Source organism: Apodemus sylvaticus, chromosome 6 (genome assembly GCF_947179515.1).
Source record: "Apodemus sylvaticus chromosome 6, mApoSyl1.1, whole genome shotgun sequence".
Lineage (NCBI taxonomy): Eukaryota > Metazoa > Chordata > Mammalia > Rodentia > Muridae > Apodemus > Apodemus sylvaticus.
Genome location: NC_067477.1, coordinates 20,902,694 through 20,925,695, shown reverse-complemented (window position 1 = coordinate 20,925,695; position 23,002 = coordinate 20,902,694). Strand labels below are relative to the sequence as shown.

Genomic DNA, 23,002 nt, shown 5'->3' with positions numbered 1-23,002 from the left:
TGTAAACAATAAAGTGTGGTACTCTCTTAACTGAAGAGCACTCGGATTTCATGTGGAAAGATGAGAAGAAAGGGTAGCTGTCCCTGTGTCATGCAGTCAGTCTCTTTCTGAGTGACTGTTTTGGCTCAGGATGAACAATTTGTGCACAGCACGGTTAACACCGGGACCACAAAAATACATTTAAACCATTGAAAATGAAATAATCAGGCCTTCTTAAACATTTTACCATCTGGGCAAATAACACTCGTGAGGCTGAGACTGTTACCTAAGGAATAAATTGAGTGTGTTACTGGAGCCTGCAGGGCAACAGGTAGGAGGATTTTTGTGCCAATTAGAAAGTGTTGTGATTGGCACACTTCTGTGAAACTCTAAAACTGCTCTTTAATGGTAATGCTGGCTGTCATCCCCCAAAGTACACCGTGGGGCCTCTGAGAACGTTAGAATTAGAAGCAACTAAATGGACATATTCATCTGTGGGGAACTCAGATGGTCAGGTGGCAGGTAACACAGGATTCTGGCTGGTGTCTTAGATTTTTGTCTGGTGCCCTCTTTTCATAGATTCCTTCATTTTTTTGGGACCTGATGGAACCAGGGCTGGATTGAAATACTCAACTTCAGCTCCAGGATGCAGCCACACTGATAAGAGACAAGCCTTGGAAGTCCTGATATATTAGGGCTCCCAAAACAGCCAATCCACTAAGTCCCACATTAGAGTACAATGCTGTAATTCTGCCAGCAGGCCAACCTCTGTCCTCTTAGCCATGGGAGAGAAAAAAATAACATCCAACTCTTTCCAACAAGTGGGTGAAACAAGCAGCCTTTTCAGTTCTGGGAACCTCTAGGAGCATTCTGGCTGTTTTGGGTTTGGCCCTCCAGTACACACTCTGCCGCGGGCCATGCTCCTCTTGAACTTTTAGGCTCAAGTGTATTTTAAGATAAGTTGAACCCACATGCATCTTGTTCACTTAAACTGAACTCATCGGTGATATTTTGCAGGAGAAATCCAATGGCCAAGGGGCCATCTGAGCCTTTTGGTGCCTTTTGTCTTCAAGGCAGGAAGCTGCATTTAGACCATGACAGCTAAAATGTAAGCCCCGGGGACTTATTTGGGTCTAGTTCCAAATACAGCGCCTTGGAAACCAATGGGTTCAGAAACCACAAGGCAAAACCCCTTGGCCTCTGTGAGACAAGGAGAGTTGGGCCCATGCTGTGCTGAGCCTGGGTCAATGGTTTTGGATGGTCCGTCCGTGCTGGCACTCAGCATCGCATTGCTACTCTGCCCTGACCTTAACTCCTAAGCCTCCTCACAATCAGGGAGCCTGAATTGGAGGGGGCCTTCTAGCCTTGAGCTCTAGAAAGCTTAGTGGAAGGGATTTGTCCTTTTCTCCAAGCTTCCAAACTGAAGCCTCTACGCCACTTGGGCAGGTGTCACTGATGTCACCTGAGCCTTCCAGAAGGGCTGTTGGTGGTTTCAGTTAGGGGGGAAAGTGAGGCAGAACTATGTGGTGAAGTGAGACACACTCTGTGGTTTAGAAAGGCTGAGGCTAACCGGGTGCACGCCTGTAATCCCAGCACTCTGGGAGGCAGAGGCAGGCGGATTTCTGAGTTCGAGGCCAGCCTGGTCTACAGAGTGAGTTCCAGGACAGCCAGGGCTATACAGAGAAAACCTGTCTCAAAAAAAACAAAAACAAAAAACAAAAACAAAAAACCAAAAAAGAAAGAAAGAAAGAAAGAAAGAAAGAAAGAAAGAAAGAAAGAAAGAAAGAAAGAAAGAAAGAAAGAAAGAAAGAAAGAAAGAAAGAAAAAAGAAAAAGAAAAAAAGAAAGGCTGGGGCTGTTATGTAGGTGGTTATGCTTTTTGCCTCTGTTGAAGAATCTGAGAGCCTATGGATTTGGAGGCAGTATACACTTTTAATCCCAGCACAAGGAAGTAGACGAAATCAGATCTCTAAATTCAAGACCAACCTAGTCTTACATAGTGACTTTGAGGCTAATCAAGGCTACATAGTAAGATTCTATCTCACAATACAAATAAAACATAAATACACACACAGAGTCTATGCCTACAATCAAAACACACACAAAAAAACTAATCTATTGCCTACTAACCTGGGGGTCCAGGGTATCTTGGAATCATTTATCACCAAGAGATAGGATAGGAGCCTCCATAGCCTGGTCCTACAGGTTTGTCTTTGGATCTCAAGGAGCACATTTTTCTCCTCCTGTTGTCTCCTATACATTACTGGGGATGGCCATGTGGGCAGCCATGTCATCTAGTCTCTTCTCTGGGCCTTGTTCTCTTTACATCTGCCTGGGGAGAAACCCAGGGCTCCTGATCAGTGAAGGGATGACAAGATATAAAAGTTCTGGAAGAAACTGTGCAGGTGCTGAAGGCAAAGTAGCCAGCACTTGGGCCACACTAGCACCCTCCCTTCTCCCCCTCCCCCTCCCCTCCCCCTCTGACAATTCATCTGCAACTCTGCTATCCGTTCCTCTTTAACAAATCTTGATGCTCAGGCCCCACCCAGGACCAATAGCATCAGTTTCTGGGGATGGGTCCTGCTTAATCAGGCTTCTCTCTGCAGAGTCAAGGGCCACTTACTGGTTTACAGAGCTTTGAATATGTTCTTGCCTGTATCCTTGGCCCTGTGTCCTGTGCTCTGTGCCCTGTGCCCTTTGCCACCTCCCCTCTGCCCTCGGCTCCCTCCCTTATGCCCTCTGCCCTCTGCCCTCTGCCCTTGGAGAGAACCCACAACAGACCCCATAAGAGAACAACTATGAGAAATCTTGGGGTGGATGCTGGCCTCACTTCTCCACCATCCTCATTTCTCAGCCCCCCCCCCATCTTTTGCCATCTTGGTTCAGTTATGAAGGAGGTTTCAGCCCCTCTGAGAACTTTCCAAGCCACTGCACAGATTAAAACCAACCCTAAGCACTAAGTTATCCATGGTATCATAATTAACCAAACACAAGATTTCTTCAAATATTTAATCAGTCTGGATACCTCTGTCTTCCAACCCAGTTGGGTAAAAAGTATTAAGAAAGCATGATTAGGGGCTCTTCATAAAAACTGGGCTAAGATGCAGGAAAGGCTGAGGTTGGAAAGACTGAAGATAACATGTATCTGAGGCCTTTGGAAGGAATTCTACCACTTTAAAACCTCAAAATAAACAAGAAAAGGTTAAACACTCATACAAATTTTAAGGACAACTAAAACTTCTTTTATGTTGAAAATACCAGATGTGATTTTAAAATAGACTCTTTAAAAACCTTTGATCCTGCTGTGGTGTGTTCCCACAGCCTTCTCAGCACATGCAGGAAGCAAACTAGCTATACCCAGCGTTTCCCATGAGCTCGTGAGGACTTCTGCAAAGCAGCAATGCAGCAAGAGATGGAGGAAGGAAGGGGTGAGGGCAAGCCACTCAATCTTTGAACACAGACCACACCCTAGCAAACCTAATCTATTGTCTTTTTTAAAAAGATGGAAATAAATTGAAGGCCTTGAAGAGTCACTGGCAATCTCACATCAGGGGCCAAGGATAACTGCATCATAGGAACTGGGGGCAGGATGTCCTTCAGAGTGGCCATTTGCAATAGTACAGGTATAGGTCAGGATGCTAGGCTGATGCCCCAGGAAGATATTCAGCAGGAAAGGTGCAATGTCTGTCTTGCTCTCATTCTTGCTGGTTTCCTCTCTCCTCCTGTCCCTCCGTGCTGGTGAAAGGCAGTGTCAGAGGCCTTAGCCCCAGGCTCAGAACGGATACTGCGATACATATATCCGCAGTCGGATCACGGAGCTGCCTCTGAAGTTGATGACAGTGTTGACGGTGATCATCTCCAAGTCCAGCTGGATGTCCCGAGGCCCTTTGATGGGACGTGTCATCACCAGGGTGGCACTGATAGGCCCTGTTTGCTGTGGAAAGAACCAAGGCACTAGTCAAAAATGATACCATGTTAGCAGAAGGGATGTCTGGTGGCGGCAGCCTCAATGAGAATGCTGTCTTAGCCTGCTTCTGTAAAACTAGGTCATCTGGGCACCTCAGTGGTGCTGAGCTTTCTCCCAGCTTTGTCCACGCTTTACCTGGTAGGTCTCACCTGAAAGATCGTTTCCTAAGGAAAGCCTTCTCTGATTCCCAAATCAAAGTCAGACCCTGCCATGGGGGTTTTATCTTTGCACATGAGAGAAGTATTAAGAGAAAGAATGTCTTGATATATATATATATATATATATATATATAAAATCATGTGTGCTGCACAAGACTGATCTATCTCTGCCTCCCTAGGATACAGCATGGTAGCATCATTTAGAAACAAGGACTTTTAGGCTCACCGAAGATCTATTGACCTAGGATCTGTAGCTTAACAGGATACCAGGCGCTTGGTGAACACAATAAATGACTTAAAAATGCTGACCTAAAAGCACCAAATTCTGGGATGGTGTGGGATTGGGGCAGTTGCCTTTATGCAAGGATTATCCTAAAACTATAACTCATTATTCCATTCTATAAACAAACAAACTGAGGCTTATTAAGTTAAATAATTGATTGGGGTTATCCAGGGGTAGAGCTGGGGACTTCCATTTCATTTTTCTGCCTGGTTATAAACTTCCACCTCCTTTTCATTATTCAACAATTATCAGAAGAGATGATAGACTTTGAGTCTTCTCCCTCGTGATGCCCAGTACCCAGGACCAATGCAACAGACAGATACAGATGTCTGCAGAGGAAATAGCATGAGTGAGAACATGGACAGGTTAGATAATCACTTCTCAGAAACTGAAGTACCCAGAAAATGAAAGGAACAAACTCCATGAAATCAAGGAACTTGGCCTTGATAAAGGCACAGCAAGCATTTACTTTGTCTCCATAAAGGGAGGGCTCTCCGCAAAGCTGGGCTCCAAGATTGCTCACTGGCATGACAGAGGCGGGGCTGTTGGACAGGTATAGGCCAAGCACTAGGCCTGCCTTGTCCATTGGGCTATGAACATTTACAGCCATGCAATTTCCTCCTGGCACTGGCTTTCAGTATTGCCGTCAGCATCCACGTAATCGCTACCTCCTTGTGCAGACACCTTATGCAGACTTCCTTGTCAGCCCTTTCAAACCAGAGCCCAGGGCCAGAACTTCAGTGGGGACAGCTGTGCAGGGAAATGGCTACAACATTCACACATCCATTCATTTTTGTCAGTGTGTACTGTTTGCTTCAACGAAGACCAAGGGTGTTAAGGACCTTGACCTGAAGGTGTCTGTGAGGAAGACAGTTTGCAGAGATGCATATCTGAGCAGGGAGAAGCTGTCAGGCTATTCTTTTGAACAATGTCTTGAGTGTATAAGATAGTGCTAGACCCACGTAGCCTTGGAAGTCATTTTGTATAGACTGGCAGGGCCAGAGCCTTTGAACCCTGGAAAAGGTTTGCATGTGGCTCCTAGAAGTGCTCAAGTGCCTTCTAGGACTGAGGGCAGCCACTTCCCCCCACAAAATTCAGATTTTAAGGCATTACTAAAATACTACCCTAAGATTCCTGGCCATTTAGTGGCTTTGGTGACCACTAATTCAAAACAATGGAGAGAACATATCTCATAGATAGAACATTTGCCTAGCATGTATGAAATCCTGGGTTTGATCCATAAGATCTTAGACACCCCAAAATGAAGGTCATATGAGGCCAGGCATTTGGCTACAACTTTCACCCCATTCTCACCTTTGCACGGCGTGCATTTGGCTTAGTGAGTTTGTTCCACATGTACACCTCAGAGTGTGTGCTTGGGCAGAATCATGCTTGTGTCTGAATTCAGTGCCTGGCTCAACTCTGCTATAAGTGAAGGTGCAAGAAGTGTGCAAGTGGATGACTGAAGAAAAAATTGAGTCGACCCAAAGGACAGCCCACCTGATCCCTGTCACCGTTGGCTAGACGTAATGTGTCACAGTCTAAACAATACTCCCTCTCTTTCTTCTACCTCTAGCTGCATCTCCAGGCCCCTGGTAAACTCCAGTACAGACTTCTGTCCAAGATCCAGCTCTTGACAGACTGGCCATATGGCTCCATGGGTTATGCCTATGCCTCTAGAGATGCATGTGCATGTATCCTTGGGTATGTATGTATACCATATGTTCATGTGTGTATGCATGCACCCATGAGCACATATGCATATGTTTGCATGTGGATGGTGTGTATGTGTATAATTGGAAGCGTACATGGCTTATATGCTACTCCCAAGTACTTCTTAAAAAAAAGAAAAACAGTGAACATCAGTATGGAAGAACCTGAATAGGTACATGATGCTCCAGTTCCCTGGGTAACATTCCCAACTTTTCCAAGCTCTCAGAGGTAATGGCTTTCTTACAAATGCAGAAGCAGTAGCAGTAGCAGAGACAAGAGCAGTGTCTACTTATTAAATGCTTTCTATTGCCACAGGATGCTCTTCTTAGACCTTAACACTAGAAGATTAAGTCAAAAATATTCCACATTCCAGGTCCTAAGTAATGACTGCTGGTCAGGTTGCTGGGGCAACCTGCCAACTTCACCACTGAAAGTCTATGTGGGCTATAATGCCAGAAAGGGAGGTTTGATGTGGCAAGTAGCCATCCAGAGACTCTACTGCCCATCCAGGGAAATGGTCAGTGGGACACCCACAGACGACGACGATGACGACGACGACGACGACGACGACGATCACATCATCATCATCATCATCATCATCCAACATGGTGTAGCAAGGATTTGAGGAATGGCATGATTTCTGATAATAGTGACAAGATATGGACCCTGTTTTTCCATCTTACCATCTATGCATCCTGCCTCTAATTCTAGAGAATTCAAAAAGCAGTGCTATCCTTGCTGAGAGAGGAAGAAAGGGGCCATAAGGACTGCCTCACCAGGGACAATCAGAAACATGACACTGAAAGAGACAGGGGTCGTGGTTTCTACATAAGTCAGCAAGGACTTTGGTGAAAGAGAATGAGACAGTAGGACAGTTGTCAAGGAATGTTCCTGGAGTCTTACAGAAGCAAGCAGAGATGATGTCACCTAGGTGTGAGCAGTTTGAGGCAGGAGGGAAGAAAATGGGCAAAGTACTTGACAGTCTCCTGCCCTTCAGCCTTGCACATTTGTCAAAGTCATTCCGTGTTCCAGATGCCATGCTAAGTGAATGACTTCAGCTAATCCTAAAGCAAATAATCTTAGGACCTTCTCTAGAGATCAGGAAATTGAGACTTCGAGCAGTTAGATAACATGCTGAAGATAACAGGATTGGGGAAAACTGTAGAAGACCAAGGAACAGGACTTAGCCCAGTAACAGTAAACAAAAGGGAGAGGCTTCCTGAGCAGGGTTCTGAGCTCTGTACCATGTGAAGCTCAGAAGCCCACTGATTCCACCAGTTTCAGTGTGCTGCTCTCAAGCCCTGTGACTTCCCTAAGTGTCACCCAAACCTTTGCTCTGGCCTCAGCAGCCTTGAAGACCTTGGCTGCTTCCCTCATCCTTAAGACCCTTTGGTTATTTTTATGGCAGGCCTCTGTCCCTTTGTTGCTTCTACGCCTCTTCTGAACAAAAGTAAAAAAGCTTGCAGGTCCTTCTTGGTCCTAGGGAGATATAAGCTACATGTGGCTTTGAGCTCAGTGTCCAGTGTTCCTTAGCTGCTATGACAGTCTGGGTCCAGAGGAAATTCCAAAGAATGGGATCTCCCTCCTGGCCATTCCTTTTTCTACCGGCCCTGGGCACCTCTCGAGCTGGTCACTAAAGCAATGATGGGGCCTGAGGGATTTTAGTGGGTGGCATTCAAAGGAGTGACCTGTTGCCTGAACAGGGAAGCCTCTACAGAGCTCCTGCTCTGCTTGGGGCTGGAGTTTAACTGAGGCAAAAAGAATTAATGGTGAAGTCTTAAATTCCTAAATGGGGAGGGCTATCTCTTTACCCCATAACTAGGACTCCTGTGTTTCCAGATGAAGGACACTGGTGGGCTGGACTTACCTTGAGAATCCAGTAAGCCCATCAAGACTTGGCAAGAGTGAGTTTCTTGCACACACCAGTGCATATGAGCTCAAGGAAGGACACACACACACACAGTCATGCACATGCACACACATGTACCATCCATCCATCTCTTTCATCTTGCAGAAAGTTCTCCACTACCTCTGCCACCATCTCCCCAAGCCTTTGAGCCTTCAGTTTTGGTTTGAGCCAGCTCTAAACCAGCTCCACAAGTCAGGTAGTCACACAGGACCTGATCCTGTCAGGTTATTGCTGATAGCAGATAATGTTAGTAAGAATACACTGGTCCCTAAGATTGACAGCTCCAGAGGCAAGCATGAAGTTCAGCGATATGGCTCTGTCATAGGCCCTTGAATAGGTCTCAAATTAAGTGTATAAAAAGTCCATAGGCCTGTTCCCAATGGGGACTCTATAAGGTCATAGACTGGCTTCTTAGTTCACTGGGCCAAATTTTGACAGAGGATGTTTCAATCCAGGCAAGAAGCAAATAGTGTGAGAAAAAAATTGAAGATGATGTTAAAAGTCTGAACCCAGGGAAACGGGTGTTCCTAAGTCACAAGGCTCTCTGTAAGAGAGTGGCAGAGGGTACTCTGCCATATGCAAAGAAGGCAGGAATAATAATGTAGGAGTGACCTGGAGTGACAAGGCCTCAGTCAGGATGTGCTGGATAGTTTTAAGTCAACCTGACACAAGCAAGACTCATTGGAGAGGAGGGAGCCTCACCTGAGAAAATGCTTCCATAAAATGAGATGTAGGCAAACCTGTAGGGCATTTTCTTACTTGGTGATTCTTGAGGGAAAGCTAATCTCACTGTGGGTGGTGCCTGGGCTGGTGATCCTGGGTTCTATCAGAAATCAGGCTGAGAAAACTGCTAGGAATGAGTCACAAGCAGCATCTCTATGTGGCCTCGGCATCCGCTCCTGTCTGTAGGCTTCTGCCCTGCTTGAATTCCTGCCCTGACTTCTTTCAATGATGGACTAGAATTTGGAAGTTAATCCAAATAAACCCTTCCCTACCAGCTTGCTTTGGTCCTGATGTTTCACCACAGCAACTGATATCCTGAGACACAGGACATGTAGCAATCACCAGAAACTAGAAGACTTAGGAAATACTTCTCTAGACATGGGACATACAACCCTGCAATGCATTGGGTAGATGCAGAAATAATTTCAGACATTTTGAGTTCCAAAAGTATAAAGAAAAATATTTCTGTTGTCTTAAGCTACTGCGTTTGGGTCATTTGCTACAAAAGCCACAGAAAGGAATATCCTGTCATATGTGTGTACCTGTGTTTAATGTGTGCTCATGTAAATGTAGGTGTTATGGATATGTGTACATATTACCCTGGCTTTGCCATCTGAAAGAGGTCATCTATAGGAATGAAGCTCTAGAACCTTCCACTGACACATGTTTACATGCATATTACAATTTGACAAAAACGGTTATAGACCAGTGTAGGTAAGTCATTCCAGGGACTGAAGAGATGAGAAGTCCAGTCATATATGTGTCATGGTTCTAAAGATATATCCACAGTGTGGTACTAAAGGTATACCCACAACATAGTATTAAAGGTATACACATGGCATAGTATTGAAGGTACATAATGTATTATGCAAGGAAACACATTTTAGGACATGTGCTATAATCTCTTCAAACTTTTTACAGTGTTTTGTATCTGAGCTATTTCATATCATAGTTACAGGTGCTAAACCGCACTTGAGATGTGACAAGAGCCAGGGAAGACATTATATTTCATTATTAGTTCAGATTTTAAGAGGGCCAATGCCTACTATGTAAAGTCAGTAGAACCCACACCTAAGAACTATTCTTTTTTGTTCTTTTTTGCTGTCATGTAAGTACTAAGAGAGTGAAGACATAGAATTTTTTTTAAGTGCTCTATTTTCAGCTTTTAAATCTGCATACTAAATGTATAATATACTTGTCAAGATGTAAATGAATGTGTAAGCAAAGGAGTGGAGTCTTTCCCATAGTTTTGAAACTAAAATCTGTCATGGTCTAACTTCTCCTTTCACAGACAAGGCTCCTAGGAGACACAGAGGAAGACCATGCAGAAAGTGATAGACAAGAGTCTCTGTGTACTGGGCTCCTACCTCCTCCTCTCTTCTTTCTACACTTCCTGTATAATCTATACATATGCTTACCTGCTTCCATGAAATCTGACTGTAGACTAGACCTCACAAGGCTGTTATTAAAGATAAAAATCACCAGGTAGAGAGCACCAGAATGAAGACAATCAACATTGACCTTTGGCTCACACACACACACACACACACACACACAGACAATGGCCTTTGTTAAAGATGGCAGTCATTGTTAAAGATGGTAGCCATTTTTAACGATGGCAGCCATTGTTCACACTTCCTCTTACCCGCATATAGAACTCTCGACCCTCATTGCCAGACTTGATCTGGAAAATATAATAGGCGCCAGGGTAGCGGGTTGTCGCTTGCATCTGGAAGATGTCAGCAGGAACAGAGCGTCCTGATACCACATCCATGTCCCGAAACAAGATGGTGAAAGGCTGGTCTCTGCACCCGGTATTCTCAGCAGGACACATACAGCGGCTGACAGGAGAGAAACCATGTGAGTGCTCAGTAAATCCTTTCCAGGCACTGGCTGTGCCTATTCCCTCACTTGAGGGAATAGATGAAGTCAAGTTGTTCTTATCATGCAGTGGTATACCTGAAGACCACCTCTGCTCCCAGGTCTAATCTGAAGGTTTTCTAGAATGTAGATGAGATCTTCTTCCTAGACAGTAGCTTTCCTGGCATCCGATATTCTGGCTACTAGAGGATTTCATTGGCATCTCTGGTCATCAGAGCACTGGAACATTCTCCAGCATGCTTCACAGGTGTCATGGATTCAGACATGTGCTGATGGTCATATAGCCCTCACTTCCCACCCAAGGACATGCATTAAAAATATTTAAAAGTGGAGGCTGAAGAGATGGCTCATCAGTTAAAAGCCTTGATTGCTCTACTAAAGGACCCAGGATTGAGTCCCAACACCCTCATGGCAGCTCACAATCTATCTTCACTCCATTCCAAGACCTGGAAGCTCACAACTGTCTGTAACTCCATTGCCAGGGTGATCTGATGTCTCTTCTAGCCTCTTCAGGTACCAGGCATGCATCTGGTAGATAACATGCAGGCAAATAACCATACACAGTTTTTAAAAAAAAAATGAAAATTATATTAAGCTGATGGTTCTTGAGGATCCTTTATGGTCTCTATTGCACTCAACTCAGCATGCATGGACTATAATTTAAGAGCTCAGAACTCACTGGACACTTCAGAAATTCAACATTAAGTAACACCCATGCCCTCAAGCAGTTGACCTTCTAATAGGAGAAATGCACATATTTAAACACAAATATTTATAATACAGAGCAGATCCTTTCTAACCCTAGGAATAACATAACCCAACAGAAAGCCACAGGCATCTGTTGCCAAGGGATGCCTACTAGAGACACCTGCTGACTTAGTCACCTCTCCTCCATTCCCGAAACACCCCCTCAGGGGGCAGAGTTCACAACAGGAGGTGGATACAAAAAGCATCTGGACTTAGAATTTATTTTGGAAGTGGGACTGACAGTTTTTGCAGGTAGACTGGGAAGTTAAGGCACAATGACCTTAAAACAACAGTGTTCACCCCTCAGTGCTGGCCACTCTGTCACTCATCTCTCACCTGGGCCTCTGTGATGGCCTCCTAAAAGCCTGCCCTTTGTCAAGCTAAGTCAGGTTACATCGTCTCCTGCACACTATTCAGTGGTCACTTGATGAAGCCTGAATGGAAACCGAACACAAGTTTTAGCCTGTATAGACTCTACGAGCCTTCTGGATTTGTCCACTCTGCCCCCAACCAACTTTCTCAGGTCACTGCTCTTTACCCTTCCTATGGGGACAGAGCTCAACTTCCTGTCATCCCTGTAGGCTTAAAGGCCACTCTGGTTTCAAAAGCCTTGACACATGCTGTTCCCTCTTCTCCTCCAGTCTCTTGTTAGTTAACATCAACTCAACTTCCAGCCCTATCCAAAGGTCATTCTCTCAGGGGGGCCTTTAGAGTCCCAGAACAGGTTCAACTTCCTCTTTGCTTAGCTATAAACTCCTCATTCAGTCTGCCATTATGTATTTATTCATAAGCCAATCTGTTTGCTGTCTTTCTCCTGGGCTTTTGGTGATCTCAGGAAGCCCACACAGCCAGAAGTGAGCTCAGACTGGACTGTAGAAGGATTTCTGGTGGTTAGATAAAAACAAGCATTCCTTTGGAACTCGTGGAACAGGTTTTCTGTCCTTAAAAGGAGTCCCTCCCTGCAGCTTCCGCCTTCTCTGCAGGATATGTCCACCCTCTAGTCACACTCTCAGCTTTCTCCTGCTCTCTCAACAGCTCTTGCTATCTCCACTGTTTTCTCCCACTCTCTGGCTTCCTTTGCCCCGGCCATGTCCAATCTGTTTCTCTTTTCTCTCTGCTCTGGATTCGTCCAGTTATCACTGAACATTTTCTCTCCCTTACAGTAAAAACCTTTCCCCCACAATGGAGCCGTCCTGCTGACAGTTTCTTTACTGTGCCTTCTCCCACATACCGTTAAGTTCCACAAGAGCAAAGTCACAACACCAAGAACAGAACAGAGCACCACCAACAGTTAACAAGCAAAAGTCTACAGAGAATCATCAAAGTATCATTTTGTTAAGACTGCAACCGAGCAGCCAAGTCAAAATATCCCTGGTGCCAAAATGATCACATTAAAATGTCACATGTCAGAGAGAAAATAATTGTTTCCTAATAGAAAATTGGAAAAGGGAGTGATGGCTCCCAGCTGAAGAGGATCGTGAACAGCTGGGAGAGGGGTACTGAGCAGAGATCTGAAAGACGGGGTGGGTCTGGCCATGAGGAGATGGAAGAAATGCCTTCCATCTGGCAGGAAGTATATGCACAGAGGCTGGGAGGCTGGGCCCAGTGGGTGTTGGTCAAGGTGAGAACACATCCTGTTCCAGCTGACAGTCCTCCTGTACAGGACTCCTCAGCAGACAAGGAGCTGGAAGCAGATGGCCATCACGTGGCCCTGGGGATTAGAAGAAGGAAGTTACCAAGCTCTTTCAGGGCAGAGATTTCACTGGTAGCATCTGATCAAGCCTGCCAGTTAGACAACATCAGTTCCCGAACAGACAAAACCAGGGAGAACCAAACATGGAGAGTGCTTAGTGCTCTATAGGGTTACTTAGGGATTTGGAATCAGAAACTGGAAGGTCCCTGTTCTAAAGAATTTCTTGGAAGTACTGCTTATAGCAATACATGACAACCCCTCTGAAGAATCCCCAGTCCTGACTTTGTCCTCTTCTTTGATCCATTTTTTTTTATCACAGCAGGAATTTCATTGGTAAACCCTGAATTTTCTTTGAGAGAAGGATGGGATGGCTGTGGCTGATCCAGTCCTTCATCTCCACTGTGAGGGTTTGCCCTTGCTTGGGGGAGTGCTCACAGCTGGCTGTAGAAAGGATGAAAGATGTACTTGCATATGCTGTATGTTGTGCACATGTGCTTTACATGAGAATGAGGAACAGAGATGGGCCAGCATGGGGTGCGGGTGGGGTGGGGGTAAGGGGAAAGAAAAGAAACACAGAGGACTCCAGGCCTGCAAAACATATCCCAGTGCCATCAGCTTGATGAAGTTGTCGTCTCAATGTCATGACTACCCATGTGATGATTTAGTAATCGGTCTGCCTTTAGGACTTCAGAAACTTGACTAGGGCAGATCTCCTGACTCCTTGACTCAGGAAACCTCCTTTATAAGATATCGACAGCCTTCTGAGCCAGGTTCCCATCCCCTTCCAATTCCCAAGGATAAGCCTTGACTTACTTATCACCAATCAGCAGATAAGGCTCCTCACAGCGGATGGGATCAATACATTTGAAGCCCCCTTGTAGGTTGTAGCAAGTCTGCAGTGGGGTGCATGTATGGTTTCGGTGCTCACATTCATTAATATCTGAAATGCAGGGAAGAGAAGAAGCACGGTGTTAGCCCTGGACCGGCTGTTGCAGGTGGGATGAGAGAGCTACGTACATCTCATTATCCAATATGGCAGCCATTGCTGCCACACAGTTATTGGGCACTCAACACATGGGTAGTGAAAAGTGAGATGTGCTCATAACAAGACACACGATCTCTAAGACTTAGTAAAAAGAATTTATAGCATCTCTTCAGTGACTTTTATATTGAATATATATTAAAACTATAAACTGTTTGGACCCATGGCTTTAAACAAAATTTAGCATTAAAATTAACTACCTCTGTTTGTCTATATTATTTTGAATGTGACTAGTACATGAGGTAAACCAAAAGCCCCACACTTACAGTAATTCAAGGACATTTCTGATGTCCATCGCTGTCGTGAATGATAGGAAGTCAGAGAGAACCAGCTAGACAAGCTGCCTTCAAGGCAACATGACAAAGCTGACACTGGTCACTCAGTGGGAGGTAGCTAAAAGAAGCCTTGGTTAGGTCCAGTGCAATCATTCTTGGGGTTGCATAGGTCTATCTGCCTGGAAAGATAGAAACCATCCCCCAGAAAGCCTCTACAAAGTTCATTCTAGACATCTGAATACCCCCTCTCCTGGCCAAAGGACAGGCTACTCAGAGAGAAGAGAAAGATACCCACTCAGACATCCTGCCCAGATCTTCCTGGCCCAACCACACCCAACTCTGCCATCTTCCTGAAGCAACAAGATTCCACAGGAGGAGACATCCCAATGCCCATCTGAGTCAGCTCCATCCAGCCCCTCTGGACAGTCTTACCCTGACAGCTTCGGTTATCTTCCAGAAGGACATAGCCTGGGGGGCATGAACAGAAGTATGAACCCGGCTGGTTCACACACTCATGTTGACAGAGGAACTCGGAGAAGCTGCACTCGTCCATATCTGAGAGTAACAAGGTATAGCTGTTGGTTATTTTCACAGACTACCTTTCTTTCCTAAGAGAGAATTACTTCAGCACTACGAGGTTGCCAATTTACTTCTTGATCACATCTACTGATGATGAATTTACTCCCTGTAAAGATGCCCACGGATATTTGATTCAAGGGGCAGAGCAGGCTCAATGCCTCTGGTGGCCTGGCTGCCTCGGATGTTCCTTAAAACAAGAGATACAGCAGTCCCTAGCTAGCCTGGAACCGTCCTGCAGAGGAGGGCAAGGGGCAGCACTGTCCCAACAATGCTACCATTACTCTGCATAGACCTTTGGCAGCTGACATAGGAGCAGGCATTCCAGAAAAGCCAATTCTTGATCACACACAGAATTTGGCAATACAGGCCCCAATTTGCGCCTCATTTGACAGGCGTGCCAAAGAAAACATGTTTTTCTTACATTTGTTGTTTCCCAAAAACTTGCTTTTGCTGGTTCCCATGTGACATGTCCTCTGACTATTCTGTAACTCACAGACCACTGATGGCTTAGATCACCCCAAAGTGTTGGCATGAAGGAGACTACCGCTCTGTCTTTGAAGAATCCACATATCACATGACTAATGCTTTCTTTATCCAAGAAGGGAACCTCTCCCCATTTTTCTGAGCTGTCTCTTGCCCATGGGTAAAGATTCAGTGGATTTGGGATATAATTCACTAACTGGAGTTAGCATAGTTCAGTATTATCTAATCCCCAACCAGCTTTGCAGAGAAATCTGGAGATCTCCAGCTTCAGCCCATCATGACATGTCACCAATTGATTCTGTGTCATTTGCAGGTTTCATGGACTACTAGATGTTAGTAGTGACATCTATCAATTTCCAAGGCCTACTGTGTGTCAACCACCACATTAAATGCTCAACATGTCTCATCGTATTTAATCTCCACCTCAACCCTGAGAAGAAGGTGTTATTTGAATTAAAAAATGTTGAGACTCCCAGGATTTCAGCAACTAGACCAAGTTCATAAGATCAAATGATTAAATAGGAGATCATAGATCTGAATGTGGCATCTCAGAGCTACTCTGATGCACATGATAAGGTAACATCCCCTGAGCAACAGCTGCTCAGGATCTAAAATCATCACATCTGGGAGTGCCAATGTGCGAGAAATACCCCAGCAAAGTTACCTCCAGTATAGGATAAGGAGGAAAAGCCCACCCTACCTCCTCCTGGGTGAAGGAGGGTCCCCAACTCACTACACTCTGGTTTGTCTTAATATGTGAAATTCCAGAAATCCCAGAAAGGTTTTTCCCCACAAAGGGCTGTGGCTCCACCCTCCACTGAAAAGTTGAAATAGAAGCCATGAGTCTGGCAGGGAGTACACATTAGGCCATTTCCATTCTGCCACGTGAAACCCTTTCTCATTTCTAGGATCAGCATGGCTTAGCAAATCCCGGAAGGATAAGACTTAGGAGGATCTGGTGCTGGAAAGATAGACTACCCCAGCTTTGAGAGCCAACTAAGAATAATAGTGCCCCAGTCTCTAGGATACAGCGCACAAAACACAGTCCCTAGGCCACTTCTAGCTGTCTACAAGGTCTGCAGAAGCCAGAGTCCCCAGTAAAGTTGGTAGAAGGTAGTATCCAGTGACCTTCAGAGAATATATAGGTTATTTAGGATCAAAAGAGAAATCCTGCCAAACTTGAAAGGATTTGAGCTCCTCATGAAGTCCAAAGTTCCTAATACTTAGGGAAAATTCATTAAGTGACCATAGGATCGAGGAACACCAATTTGTCTGTCTTTACAACCACTCCGTGAAGATAGCTATTTAACAAGGAGGAAACTGAGCTTGACAAGCTCCTCAGCCATGGGAAGTAGTGATGACTAACAGAGGCAGAGTGTGAACTCAGCTCCATCTGGCTTCAGAGTGGCTACCTCAAGGCCCTGACAGTGGTCAATAAATTCTATGGGATTTCAGGGAATTCCAGGGGAAGTACTAACCCCATCCCATAATGCAAAGCTTTCCACATCCCTCAGTTCTTTGGCCCAGACTCCCTAAGGAGTGCCATGAAGGGAAATGAAACAGAGGAAGAAAGGGCCCTTTCATGCCTTTGGGTATTTTATTTTTGTATGTGGGGGCTGGTATTTAATCAGGCTGAGGCTCTGTAGCTGCTCGCTGTGACTCTGAGGGTGGCCTGGCCCTGGAGAGAGGTAACCATTTGTTCCTGAGAACTCTGTCCCAAGAACATTCCAGTCCCCAGGGAAGCTGGTAAACAAGTCTCATTCACAGCCTCTATAGGTTCCTGTTATGGTGAAACTCAAGATTGGGACGCTTTCCATTCTGCCGAATAATTTTCATACCTAGAGCACTGCCGGCTTTTATTTTGAAAAGTCACAGGAGACATTATTAATGTGGACTGAGATAATTTACAATTGCAGAGGACTTTAAAACTGGTGGGATGATTTTACTTTAACAAAAAATTTACAAAGAACAGAGAGGGGGCAGACAGACAGACAGACAGACACACAGAGACATACAAATCAGCCCATGGATCTGTGTTGTATGGGATGCCACAGACTAAATATAAATGAAATGTGTTTCTTAATTTCAGAAAGTACTAACTTTCATGATAGTTTTCTGACTAGGAATTTAACTTTCTGGGAGGGAGAGAAAAAAAAGAATTTAATAAGATAATTACAACAGACTCAAGAAACTAGCCTGAGAAGAGATTAGCAGCACCTGGGCTTGGATGAAATTTATTTAAATTTCATGTTCATTTCATTTAAATGCAATGTTCACTGTGTGCCAGGCCTAACACTGGACCATGATTATTTTATGTTATTCCCAAAGTATATGCATGTATATGTAATGCGTATCTACTCAATGTCCTTCTAACATAGTGGCAAAATCAAGTACCCCTAAATCACAGTCCTCCATAAGTATCATCTATACCATTTTCAGGTTTGGGGCCAGTGCTAGGAAAGGACAGATAACTCTCAGGCCAACTGGCAAAACTGGGTGAGTTCTTCCTCTCACCAGTTCCATCCCAGATCCAGGCACTGGCTGTTCTGACTTTTCACTAAAGTCAGATGGCCAGGAAGGTAAGCCTGAGCTCCCCGTCTCAGGAAGTGACTCATCTCTGTTCTGTGTGGTTATGTTCCCATGACACTGGGAAATGTCTCCAGCTACACACACAACCAGGAAACCAGAGGAAACACCTGTGATAAATCCCTTGCCCCGGCCCTGGGTCTCTGAACAGGTGGAGGGCCCCGATGCCCATCCCATTACCACTGCAATGAATGCCGTCTTCCTCGAGTTCATATCCCGGGTCACAGCGGCAGATGAAAGAGCCGTAGGTGTTGACGCAGGTCTGAACACAGGGATTCTCAGTTTCGCACTCGTTCACATCTGTACAGAACCAAAAGCACATCACTATTAGTGTGACCAGAAACAATACAAAACAAACAAGCAAACACACACACACAGGCAGAAACATGAATTGGCAGCAAAATCTATCACCAGGAGCTCAGATTCCCAGGACCTATGAGATCATGATCTCATGTTCTGTGAGACTCTATTAACTGTCCATTTACAGGATCCAGACGAGCACACCTATAAGGACTGCGGGCCCGGCCACGCCTGAGAGGGGTTGTGCTGAGTAACGGTTTTGAAGCAGGCAGCACCATCCGCTGCTTTTGCATCCAGGGCTGAGAGTGAGCAAACACTAGGCTCCACCTCTCTCTGCTCCTTAACCTTGGGCGCCTTGTGACCAGCTGCCTCCTCCTGCTACGGCCTTGGCATGATGGTGGACTCGAGCCTTTGTCTGCAACCGTAAGTCCTTTATCTTTTAAGTTGCTCCATCAGGATGCTTTATCATAACCACAGGGAAAGCCACGAGGGCCATCCCCAACATGTACCTGAAGAGCAAGAGCCTCTGTATGAATCGCTTCTAGAGTGGCAAGGCAAAAGGGAGATGAACATGTCACACACTACATCTATGTGTGTGTACACTTGTACCTACCAGGAAGTCCGCTCTCCCAGACTCACCCACAGAATTCCCAGGTGGAACCCACTCTTTCCCATCTCTGATTTGCTCCTCTCTCACTCTCACTGACTTGTGTCAGGTAAGTAATCGCAGCAATTCTGCAAATGTGTTTATTATGAATAAATAGCCTCGCCTGTTATTCTTGTAACAATTCTGCTTTCAGACCATTGCCCCTCCCCCATTCTCCACATTACATAGGGAAAGGAAAGGATTACAAAGAATACAGAGTAATGGCAAATGCCTCCTCCTCCTCAGTGATGGTCTCATGTGTTGTGCTGTGTATCAACTACGCATCAGCAGAGCTATTTTAATGCTTCTGAACATTAAGAGACAAGCCCCCAATTCACATGCCAACAAGGGCCTGGTTAGAACTACAGCATGAGTTAGGAATCCCTTCATAATCCTATACAGGACTCATTTTGTATAGCTCATCGAGGTGGGGGACAGAGGGATGGAGATCTTTCTGGCGCTGGCATCAATGACCCTTGGCAAGTATCCCCTGCCCCATGTCACATGCCTATGGTGCCAGTTCTAGTTAAGAGACTTTTTCTCCACTTCCACAAGTCCAGTTAAGCCTCTTAAGGCTCTGAAAAGAGCTTTGAATGTTCTCAGTCGTAAAGGCCTTTGTGGTAAGCAGAGCTTGAGGGGCCTCATATAGGGGAAGGCTAATTCCATGCCCACAAAGTGCCTGCTTCCTGCCAACTCTAGAGCCCTAAGAGGAAAAACAAACAAATGAACAGTCATGTAGGAAGGGTCTGGTGAGATACCAGGCTGTCCTGGTGCCCACGCACCCAGCACTCATGGGAAACTGGGCAGTTCTCCATCCAGACAGGGGCGGGACTGGGCAGGAAGCATGTCCCTAGTGTACTAAACCACATACCAGTTTAGACAGGCCAATGCTGCTGCACTTCGGGGCTGATGTCCTCAGAGTCTGGCCAGGCACTTGCCAATTGGTGATGAATGAGATCGACTCTGCTTCCATAGCTCAAAACTACTTTTGATAGACTGGAAAGGGTTAAACCCCTTGCACCCTAACTCACACTCTCTCTCTCTCTCTCTCTCTCTCTCTCTCTCTCTCTCTCTCTCTCTCTCTCTCTCTCTCTCTCTCTGCCAGATTTTCCAATGGTTACTTCAAGATCCCAAGAGCATGGAACAGAGGCAACAGTTCAGTCTGAAACTCGCTTGTTGTGTTAGCATGAGGAGCTGAGTTCAGATCCCCAGCACCCATATAAAATGGCAGGCATGGCTGCATGAACTACCTCCAGAGCTAGAGCGGTGGAGACCAGAGGATCCATGGGGCTTCCTGGCCAGCAGCCTGAGTCCTGAGGGCAGGGTGCCCCAACTGACTCACTGAGCCCTTGGCCTTCCTCTCAACTCTGTCACAATCAAGCCACCTGACTCTGACCAAGTGGCTTTACCTTTGTGAGAGTTTCTTTATCTGTGGATCAGATCCACAACCACTCTCCCATCTATAAGACGATCGATAGGGTCAGTGAGGTCTACAGGACATAAGCCCTTTGAGGAGACGTGAGGTGGGATGATTGCAAAAGCTTGACAGGATCTGAAACAGCCTGTGTGACCTGTGCGCCTTGCTGATGCAATATCCTGGTGGCCAAGTGCCCAGGGGTGGCCAAGTGCCCATGTCCAAGCCTAAGTGCTGCCTGAGTATATCGTGCCAGCCTCTGAGGGAAAACCTGAGCTGGTACCTCCAACCTCAGCCTTGGCCCCAAGATCTTGTCGTCAGTGCTAAGCAGCTTATCACAACAGCAAGGGAGCCAGACGCCTGCTTCTGCTCCAGTGGGAAGGAAGGGCCCTGTTTTATTTATTTCCTCAAACTCCTGGCCCAGCTCTGCTCTCAGACAAAAAAAAAAAAAAATACCACTCCTTGCAAAAGGAGCCCAGTCAAGGGCTTCTTGGAACAATTAGCAGGACCAGCTTTAGAGGAGTCTCATAAAGAATCTAGGATCAAACCCTGGAAAGCTGATGCCTTCCTGTTTATCCAGTGATTTAGATATGATTAAACTAATGGAGACATAATATCCTCTAAATAGCTGGCCACAGGCCTGCATGCCAGAACTCACTCAAATAGTGTGACAAGGAAACGGGCCTGTGAAACCCGGTGGCAGACTCCAATAAAGCCCTCATCCTTTGTCTCCATCCAGACTAGTGCTAGGGACTGGAGATTGGGGCCAGAGGTAGAACTCATACCAGATCATGATTTACATTAGCTTTTGGGTCTTAAGGCCTTCGTTGACTTCCGGGGCAGAAGCTTTCCAATAGGAACCATGGTAGACACACAAATTGCTTTTCCTACTGATCCGTGTTGGAAGCAAAAACCAGAAACTACCTTTTTTAAAATCTGCATTGTGGAGCCTTCTGAGGGGATCATGAAAGTTAACCCACCCTTGCCTGTGTTGGGCAATAGGTACTCCTGATATAGACCAGAGGGAAAAAAATCCTGAGAGAGATCTGGAAACAGCCCACATTGGCATGGTGTGTAGTATTTGTTTTGTGATTCATCAGGGCTCAGGAGCCTTGAAAGCCACGCCAGCCAGCAGACACAGAATCACAAGGCGAATCACAACAACCCCATGCAAGGCTGTTTGATAGATGACTGGCTTTACCCTCTGCAATCCTCAAAGCATGTTCTGAGCTCTTTCATCTACATCACCAGCTCTAGTATCAGGTTCCTATATGCAATGGGGGATATACGGGCAGTGATTAGGAATGAGGACACCCTTTAATGACACATGTTTTGCAAACATTAGCTATCAGACTCCAAGGGACACTGAACCTAGTGTTTCATACTATGTCCAAGTTATCGTGTACATCACATACCTTGGCAAGACCTTCCATCGTCATTGAGAGTGAAACCAGGGTTGCATGTACAGGAATAGGATCCCGGAACGTTTGCACAGAGCTGCTGGCAGTAACCATAGCGACATTCATCAATATCTAGAAACAAACACAGTCAAGGTAAGATATGGCTCTTCCCTGAGGCCACCATCACCCTTGTACCTTTGTCTTCCTCTTCTAGAACGGGACCAGAGAGGGCTGTGAAAGGAGATGGCTGCTTAGACAGACCTGCTAACTTTCAGCAAGGATGAACCCATTGGACCACAGTGCTCAGCTCTGTTCCATGAACAACTGAACCTATCCTGAAATTTGTGGCAAAATTTTTCTGCTTTGATTGGGATATTGCAGAAGATGGCTTCTCAGAATGGACCCAACTCAGGCTTAACTAAGACTTAGGCACTAATAAGATTCAATACTATGATCCTCTATAATCCTTTCAATACCCCCCAAACATGAAAAAGTTAGCTTAGCAAGCAAAAGAACCAGCAGGAGCACTCTAAACAGGATAGTAGGCCATCAGGATGAGCTGGGCTGTCAGTCCTACAATAAGATCTATGAATGTGGTGATGGAAGGATGTTTGTGCTCACCTCGGCTCTGGAGTGGGCATGATATAAACATCTGAGCCGTGGAAAGTAGCAATATGGTGGGGAATGGACGTTTCCAGCAGAGCTGCACCACATGACCTCCCTGTAACATGCACCAGCCTGTGAGGAGCCTGATGTCATTGGAAAAGCACTTTATAACATCCTGGGCTTAAAAAAGGGATGGGCTGGACAACCCACTCCTATTAGGCAGGATGCCTCCAGTGAAACCACCATTCTCCGTTTCCTGGGAGGACGGCATCCTTACTTCCAGGCTCAGCTGGAACCAGTGATCTCACTGAAGCAGTCACCGAGACTTACGTCATCCCTACTGTGCTATAGAACCCTAATGTCCCCTCCCTGGAACCTCAGCTTAGAAACATATGGATAGCACTCTTCATGCCCTGATCTCTGTGCTCAGGCTCTACTACCTATTTCTAGAAAGAACTTCTTCTCCACACCAGCCCAGCCCAACCCATTGCCTATGTTTTATCCATCACCACATTCTGTGCCCTACCTTGTGATTCTGCTTTGCCTCTGTCCAGCCTGCTTCTAACATGGCCTGACTACATTCCTCTGAGGTTGGCAGCTTCTACTTGGAAAACATTTT

The 23,002-nt window shown here is 45.7% G+C and overlaps 1 protein-coding gene across 3 annotated transcripts in view; it reads right to left on the bottom strand.

The window, feature by feature from the left end:
* Positions 1 to 2,973: 2,973 nt before the first annotated feature.
* Fbln5 (fibulin 5) overlaps positions 2,974 to 23,002 on the bottom strand; it is a 67,480-nt gene continuing 47,451 nt past the window's right edge. For 2 of the 3 annotated variants that reach the window (XM_052185233.1, XM_052185232.1), the window contains exons 6-11: positions 21,793 to 21,909; positions 18,198 to 18,317; positions 14,802 to 14,924; positions 13,866 to 13,992; positions 10,377 to 10,572; positions 2,974 to 3,912 (exon numbers count right to left, since the gene is read on the bottom strand). In XM_052185233.1, the coding sequence (XP_052041193.1) occupies positions 3,751 to 3,912; positions 10,377 to 10,572; positions 13,866 to 13,992; positions 14,802 to 14,924; positions 18,198 to 18,317; positions 21,793 to 21,909 (845 nt within the window). In that variant the 3' untranslated portion in view covers positions 2,974 to 3,750. The remainder of the gene's footprint in view (positions 3,913 to 10,376; positions 10,573 to 13,865; positions 13,993 to 14,801; positions 14,925 to 18,197; positions 18,318 to 21,792; positions 21,910 to 23,002) is intronic. The other variant, XM_052185234.1, reaches the window with a different exon arrangement.